Consider the following 8,237-nt stretch of genomic DNA (forward strand, 5'->3'; position numbering starts at 1 on the left):
TTTTTAATTATTCAATACTTGTTTTTAACACAATTACAAATAATTTATTTGATATTAGTTTTTTCAATTTATAACGATTAATATTGTAGCTTAATAATTGAGTATTATTATAAATAAATCATTGCAATATATGTAAAAATAATTTAAAATATAAAAATTTATTAATATATATTAATATATGTAAAAACAACTTTTAGGAAAAATATTTTCAAAAATCGCAAGCAAAGCAGAAAATATTTTACACAGATTCAATCAAACACCAGAAAATATTTTTCAATAAATCATTTTACAGAAAAGTAAATCATTTTTCAAAAATTATTTTACGTAAAATATTTTACTCTTAATCAAACAGATAAGTTTTTGAATACATAGATTGTATTTGTAAAGTAAATGGTTTTTTTGGCGCAATTACTAAAAAAAAGAAGGAAAGAAAACAGAGAGAAGGGGAGTGACTGACTGACAGGCCTTTGCGAGTTAGGACCGCAGACAGATCCGAATCTTTCGTCCTCTCTTCCATTCCCATTTCCTTCATTTGACTTTCTTTCTTCCTTCCTTCCTTTTGCAGATCCTTAACCAAAAAACATGCGGCATTGTCTTCACATTTTTTTCTTCTTCCAACTAATTAATTGAATAATAAAGCTGAGCTGAAACCGATACAATACGAATTCCACAATCTCATACACTAATGGCCGATGATGAAACCCCTAGCCAAACCCAAGAGTCCTCTACGGCAAGAGAGTTTTCTGCCAATGGGACTTCCATGAGTACCACTGATGTCGAAGCCAAACTCGACAAAGGCAATATTGAAGAAGCTGAATCTTCTTTACGCGAACGCTTGCCCCTTAATTCCGAGGTTTGTTTTTCTTTCTTTATTTGGGGGGCGGGGGTGATCTGGAATTGGGAGAATTTGGATTTTGATTTGTTTGGTTTTGAAGGAAGCGAGGACTCTTTTGGGAAGATTAGAGTATCAATGAGGAAATGTAGAAGCGGCACTTCGGGTACTTGATGGAATTGATCTGCAAGCTGCAATCCAAAAACTGCAACCTTCCGTAATGAGCATCTTAATCCTAATTCTTCTTCTGTTTCTTCTTCTAATTATTCTTCTTCTCATGAAAATAATTGTGCTAATCTTGATTCCCAATCCCAACAAGCTGCCAGACTCGTTCTTGAAGGCGTTTACTTAAAGGTCAAGTCCCTTCAAAAGCTCGGAAAATTTGCTGGTATGGGAAAAAGTTTAGCATTTCGCCTTCCTTTTATGTTTGAGTCTTATTTAGAATGGAAATATAGCAACCTCTCTTCCTTTTCTATACCTCAAGAAAGTTGAATTTTGTTTTCATTGGTTTTGTAGAGGCTGCTCAGGATTGTACAAATATTCTTGATGCTGTGGGGAGGATATTTCCTCAAGGAATACCTGATGCCCAAGTTGAGAGTAAATTGCAGGAGATGATTAGTAAAGCGGTTGAGTTACTTCCGGAGCTTTTGAAGCAAGCTGGTAAGTATCAAGAAGCAATGGCTGCTTATAGACGTGTACTGCTCAATCCATGGAACTTAGACAATGATTGTTGTGGGCGAATTCAGAAAGCATTTGCAGTTTTTCTCTTGCATAGTGGGTTGGAGGCTGGCCCTCCTAGCTTAGGTGCTCAAGCTGATGGTGCTTATGTACCCAAAAATAATTTGGAAGAGGCTATTCCGCTTTTGTTGGTTCTTATGCGAAAAATTCACCATGGCGATATCCAGTGGGATCCATCTGTTTTGGATCACTTAATGTATGCGCTTTCTTTATGCAGCCAGACTCCCGTTTTATCGAACCAACTTGAAGAGCTCAAGCCTGGAGTATTTCATCGTACTGAACGTTGGAATCTCTTAGCTCTTTGTTGCAGTGGTGTGGGACAGAACAAAGCTGCCATGAATCTATTAAGAAAGTCTCTGCATATAAACGAAAGACCTAATGATCTCACAGCATTATTGTTGGCTGCCAAGATCTGTAGTGAGGATTCTCAGCTTGCAGCTGAGGGAGTAGGATATGCACAGAGGGCAGTCGATAATGCAAAAAGGGTGGATGAACATCTGAATGTTGGCCTTCGTATGTTAGGTCTTTGTTTGGGAAAGCAAGCTAAAGTTTCTTCCTCTGACTTTGAAAGGTCCCGTCTTCAGAATGAAGCACTTAAATCTTTAGATTCAGCACTTTCCTTTGAGCAGGATAATCCTGATATAATCTTTGAGTTGGGAGCTCATTATGCAGAGCAGCGGAATTTGAATGCTGCTTTGCGTTTTGCAAAGAAGTACATTGATATAACTGGTGGTTCTGTAATGAAGGGTTGGAGATTGCTTGCTCTAATTTTGTCGGCTCAACAGCGATTCGCAGAGGCTGAGGTGGTCACTGATGCTGCATTGGATGAGACTGGCAAATGGGAGCAAGGACCACTGCTCAGGCTGAAAGCAAAATTGAAGGTCTCCCAGTCACGACCCATGGAAGCTATTGAAACTTACTGTTACCTCCTTGCTTTGGTTCAGGCCCAAAGAAAATCATCTGGTCCTATGAAAATTGATTCTCAGGTTTAAATCTGAATTTTAATTTCTTAAATGTTGTCAAAGAAAGAAAAAGCTTTTTCTTAATAATGTTTATTTTGAATGTTTTTGTGGTTGCTTTTGCCACATTTACATGTCCCTAATGCAATATGTCTGCACTAGTAGTACCAAGTGACCTAGGTTGTCAAATTGCATCATTTTCCATATAAATCAAGCTCAGTAAATCACTTTGTTTCTTGAACTGATGAAGCAAGGTTCTTATTTTAAGAATGTATACACACACATGCGAATTATGACATCAATGTGCTTTAATTACGTTACCAATTAAAACTATTCTGTTGGTTTTGGGTTTCAAACATCAGATGCTTGCGTCAAGTTGTTAAACTGTAAAGCTCTCCCTTGAAACAATAGTGAAAATGAGTCCACATAACTGTCTCATGGAAGATGTTTTTCTAGAGCAGACGCCACAACTTAGTGTCTTTTTTAGACTTGTCAGGCCATTGTGTGTGATATATGAGGGATGATGACATGGTTTGATAGAGGACAGAAATCTGCTAGTTGAGGGATTAATTTATCTAGGACTTTCTTTTATGCTTTACAAACTTGATTATAATTTTTCAGAAATGTAGGCTAGTTTTAATTTATTTAATTTCCAAGTATTAGGTTTTTAGTATTATATTTGGTATTTGCAGGTCTAGCTAGCTTATAAATGCATATGTTATTTTAGTTTTGATTAGGTTCTGGGTGACGAACATTTCTTTTTTTGGATTGAAGGATGATGAACATGTGAGATATTGATTATTGAGATTTTCTTCTCTATTGATTCATTATGGTATTCTCCCATGATTCTTTGTGTTTTTCTTTCTCTTCTATTGGTTCCTTCTGGTTTCTTCCCTGATTCTCTGTGGTTTTTCTTTCCTACGTCTGTTTCTTCCCTAATGTTCTATGTTACTTCCAAATTTTTTGTCTGTTTTCTTATTTTCCATCTAATTTTCTATTTTCCATCTCAGTCCCCTACTTGTTCTACCTCAAGGTTGTACAATTATAAAATTGCAATTAGCAAAAAAAAAAAAAAAAGAGAGAGAGAAGAAGAAGAAGAAGAAGAAGAAAGAAAGAAAGAAAATTGCAATGCAATTTACGTATGGCAAGCCTAGAAATGTGGATGATTTACTGTCAATTGATATGTGAGACAAAGTTCTATTCTAGGAAGTAAGTTCTGACTTAATTCAGGATCCTTACCAAAAGAGGGAGGGAACAGCCATAGAGGCATTACAAGGAACAACCAGAAAAGCCCTTGCTTTTACTGATCTTATGTATGGATCCAAACCGAGGGCAATTGCATAACAGGGTCTATTTGATCAACCCTATTTTTTGGAAAAAAAGGCTTAGTTTGTCACTGTTGTTTTTAGTCAAAAGGCTCTATGTTGGAATTTGATGACATTGCTCTTTCCAATATTTTCTATTACCTTGCTATTATTGTTAGATTTCTTATTTTCTCTTTTCTCCTTCAGGACTTAAAGTTTGGGTTAGGCCTATCCTCTGAGTGTTATAAAAGTTTTATACCTCGGTTGTTATTGCTTCTAAATTAATTCTCTTTTTTTACCTGGTAGGTTGAGGATGATAAGGTAAAAGAATTTGAAGTTTGGTATGGCCTTGCAGCTCTGTACTCTAGTCTTTCACACTGGAAGGATGTAGAAGTATGTGTGAAAAAAGCCAGGGAGATGAAACAGTATTCGGCGGAACTGGTGCATACAGAAGGCAAGATTTAAAACCTTATTTTACCAAATGAACTATCTTTTTCACCTCTACTTTCAACTTGTTCAGCTTATAGTTAGTCCTTAATTTGCTAATCTATTTATGAAATCAGCTCTATACATTCAAGTCAACCTAGCAGTTCTCATGGACTACCTTCTAATAGATTTGGTAGATATCATAGATGCTTTGGCGATGATTGATGAGGCTGAAATGTTAGAACACTTGGATATAGGTAACTTAAATAACTACAGCTGCATTGAGGACATTTCTTGGACATGTTCACCGAACATTTAAAATCTGTTGTGTCTTCTACTGGGGAGAAAACTTATCCTCTTGACAAGATGATTGTCAGAAAAAAAGGGGAAAAAGGATCTAGGTTAAGTAATGTTGGTCTTCTTTAGAACTTAGGTAAGTTAAAATAACCATATGAAATCCTTAGCACGTGATCAAAAGGGGCTTCTATCTTTTGCTGTCCAAACATTAGAAATCAGATAGTTTAAGCTGCAATTCTTTTTTCTATATGCTATTGGTATCCTCAGAAGTTACTGCAAGCAAATAATAAAAATATAAAATTCATATTTATGATTTAAAATGAGAAAATGACAAAAGGAAATTCAAACATAATGGCTCTACTTAGAATAAAATCATATGAAACTGAATCATGCGTTTCTATATTCATGAAAATGATGTTCTTAATTTGTCAGAAGTATTACTTTGTTTTTGTATCCAAAATGCAAGATTTGCTTCTTCTTCTTCTTTGTTTTTTTGCTTTAAATGCAATAAGGCAAAAAGTATAATGCAAAATTAACAACTCAAAAGAGCTTCAGAAATTACATCTTTTCTAGAATGGTGGGAGGTTAATGTTGAGACTTACTTTGGGTTTTCTATTCTTGGTGAGCTTTTATTTTAGGTCAAAGAACTGTTTACAATAAATTTATCCTATTTTGTTGTAAGGTTTTCTTAACTATTTCTCTCAAATTATTTACATCATCATGATTAAATTTTGTTTTTGTGGTTAATTCTAGCTTAGCTTAAGAAATATCATGGGGTTGGAGTGATGCACTGCTATGCAGTTTTGATCATATAATGACTAGAGGAGGGTTAGCAGTTACCTCATCAATAAAATGGAACTCTTTGTGTACTTATTTTTGCTCTATTTATCTTTGAGATTGTAATTGATGTGGCTAATATAAACAAAACTTTTCTTGGCTAAACCAAGACCTGATTTGGTTAGTTTGGCTTGCAACTTTGGTGCAATCAAGGTTTACAGTCCTTAATGTTCAAAAGGCTAACAAAAGAATTTAAGAAAGAGATACATAATGTGTAGTTTGCTTTTGCATTATGTCATTATGTTTGGGTATTTACTTGTTATATGTTCTTTGATTTGATTTCTACAACAGCATTATATTATTTCATAGAATTAAGTATATGACTAGATCAGATTAAGTGTCATTGCTTATGGTTCTTACCATCATTGTGTAGGAAGTCAAGCACGGTGGGCTTCATTTCTAATATAATGAAATGGAGTGGAGATTGTACAATGTTCATTCCCTTCAGTAGGATTTTGTTAATGAACTAGTGTTTTTTTATATTCAGTGCTGTTTATGATATTAGTGTATGCATGTATATATAAATCTATTTGTAGGAAATAATTTATAAAAAAGTTTATGAATTGGTTTCTTTAATGTTAAAGAAGGGAACAATTATGTTTTTAGAGTTATAATTATGCAGAGAACTCAATGGTAGAAATTCCAGAATCTAGATAATTATAATGGTACTAATAGTTTGTTTAACGAACATTCCAGGCTTTATGCATCAAGAACGTGGAGAAATTCAAGAAGCACTGGCTTCATATATCAATGCTAGTTTGCTAGACCCTTTTTATGTTCCATCCAAGGTGCGGATTGGTGCACTGTTGTCCAAGTTGGGATCTAACTCATTGCCTGTGGCGAGAACCTTACTCTCAGATGCTTTGAGGATTGAACCTACCAATCGTAAGGCTTGGTATCACTTAGGTATGGTACATAAGGATGATGGTCGCCTTGCAGATGCCATAGATTTTCTCCAGGCAGCATCAATGCTCGAAGAATCAGACCCTGTTGAAAACTTCAGATCTATCCTTTGATCGGCCTCCATATTTCAGGTACTAGAATCTAATATATGCTCATTTTATCTAGTATTTGCTGAAAAATCTGTACATGCGATGCTAACCAACATTAGCTTCCCCTACATATGTCATGGGCAGCCTCGGGGATGGTCCAGCACACAGACCATGATACATACAGGGGTCTCTTTTGTACTCTTTCCTGTTTCTTTACTTAATGTTCTTGGTGCGAAAAAAGAAGAAATCAAATCAAAAGGAAATGGAATTTGAAAGGAAATTACAATCAAACAGAAGGAAAGAAAATACCAGATCTTGGGGGTTCAAATTATAGGAAATGTGGTAATGGGGGCTCTCAAATGGTCTTTCTAATGGTATTTTGCTTAGCATGCTTAATGATTATATTATATGTATATTTATAAAAAATATTTGTTTTCTTTATTCATTCTAGAGGTTCAAGGATAAAGAGGGGGAAGAACTAACTTTTTTTTTTTTAAAAATTTATGACTGGGTGATGGTGTCTTACTTGACGGTGGAAATGTATATCTTCTTGAAATAAATAATATATATTTTCGATGAGAATAATTGTATAATTCAAAACTGTGCTATAAAAACCTATGAAAATTATAGTAAGAAGAAACAGGAAAAAGAAAATATAAGACAATGGGAAGATAATACTCTTTTATTGGGCTACGTAAGTTTGTATATAGATCCTCAATTATCATGTCATAATACGAATATGATAATTAAATCTCCTTTTGGTGTTATAATGCTCCTTGAAAGTTTTATTAGGTAAACAAATCTTGTGAGATAAAAAATTATGAAGAAAGTCGCAAGTTTTCTTGTAATTTAATTCAACAAAACCATGGTAAAGGAAAAGATGACAATATCATTTAACATCTTTGAATCAATGTATTTCAATTTTGTTTACTAACTCTCCAAATATTACAGTTGGTGATAGAGGGTTGCGCGCGGACCAAGATCGAGTTGCCAAGCCACGAGAAAACTCCTACGAGGCTCTAAACGAACAGATCTGAAACGAAACAGAAATTAAAAGATTAGAACTTTGAATTTTCAGATCTGAAATAAAAATCCCCAAACCAGCAAAGAATCAAATTGAGAATAGGAATAAGTGTTAATAAAGATTCTTGGGGAATCAAGAACATGTAATTGAACCCCAAAGAATACTCCAATCTGCCGAATTTGAAAAGAAAGACACAAACAACAAGTTAAAATTTCCCAAAATTCCAGCAATCAAAACAACCCAAATCTGAAAAGAAGAAATCGGCAAGAACAAGGAATTTAGGGATTTTGAATGAATTTTGCTGCCAAAAACAAAAGAGGCGATCCGATCTTTAGTAAAGAAGAGGGCGAATCAGATTTGGAATGCTTTGGAACGCCTGAAACGCAACAAGAACAGCAAACAAAGTGATTAAATAAAATCGACACAAGCAGAATTTAAAAGAAAAAAATTGACAGCAAGAAATTAAAAGATAAGTCCTAAGAAGCCTTGAAATCCCGAAAGATTCCACAACTCCCTTCAAACGGCTCAATCTCCCCTCCAAAGAATATCAATGGCAAGAAGAAGGTTGAAGATGGCTCCCACAATCAAAAGATTGTTAAAACAACTTCTAAAGAAGACTCAAGAGAGAATTCTTAGAGAAAAACTCAAAGAGAATTCTGCACTTAAACAAATCTGAAATTTTCAATATAATTGAGAAGTGAATCACAAGGTGGCCGGCCAAGCCTTTATATAGGCCTCTCAAGTGTTTTCCTAATCTAATTAGAAAACTAAAAATAAAAAAAACTCCTAATTATTTTAATATTTAAATGGAAATTCGGCCAAGGGCTT

At 34.5% G+C, this 8,237-nt stretch overlaps 1 protein-coding gene across 1 annotated transcript; it reads left to right on the forward strand.

The window, feature by feature from the left end:
- The first annotated feature begins 685 nt into the window (after nt 1-685).
- LOC105763602 (protein NPG1) lies at nt 686-6,970 on the forward strand. The gene is made up of 6 exons (XM_052625228.1): nt 686-853; nt 1,016-1,220; nt 1,349-2,556; nt 4,140-4,287; nt 6,090-6,427; nt 6,530-6,970. Exons 1-5 carry the CDS (start codon nt 686-688, stop codon nt 6,407-6,409), a joined length of 2,049 nt encoding a protein of 682 aa, XP_052481188.1. The 3' UTR covers nt 6,410-6,427; nt 6,530-6,970.
- Nucleotides 6,971-8,237: the final 1,267 nt, after the last annotated feature.

This window comes from Gossypium raimondii, chromosome 12 (assembly GCF_025698545.1).
Source record: "Gossypium raimondii isolate GPD5lz chromosome 12, ASM2569854v1, whole genome shotgun sequence".
In the NCBI taxonomy this organism is placed as follows: Eukaryota; Viridiplantae; Streptophyta; class Magnoliopsida; order Malvales; family Malvaceae; genus Gossypium; species Gossypium raimondii.

Excerpts from the sequence above, each read along its gene's own strand:
- LOC105763602 (XM_052625228.1), top strand. The coding sequence starts at position 686 with ATGGCCGATGATGAAACCCCTAGCCAAACCCAAGAGTCCTCTACGGCA. Across the intron at positions 1,221-1,348 it reads AAAGCTCGGAAAATTTGCTG|AGGCTGCTCAGGATTGTACA; the intron begins GTATGGGAAAAA and ends TTGGTTTTGTAG. Across the intron at positions 4,288-6,089 it reads GGAACTGGTGCATACAGAAG|GCTTTATGCATCAAGAACGT; the intron begins GCAAGATTTAAA and ends CGAACATTCCAG.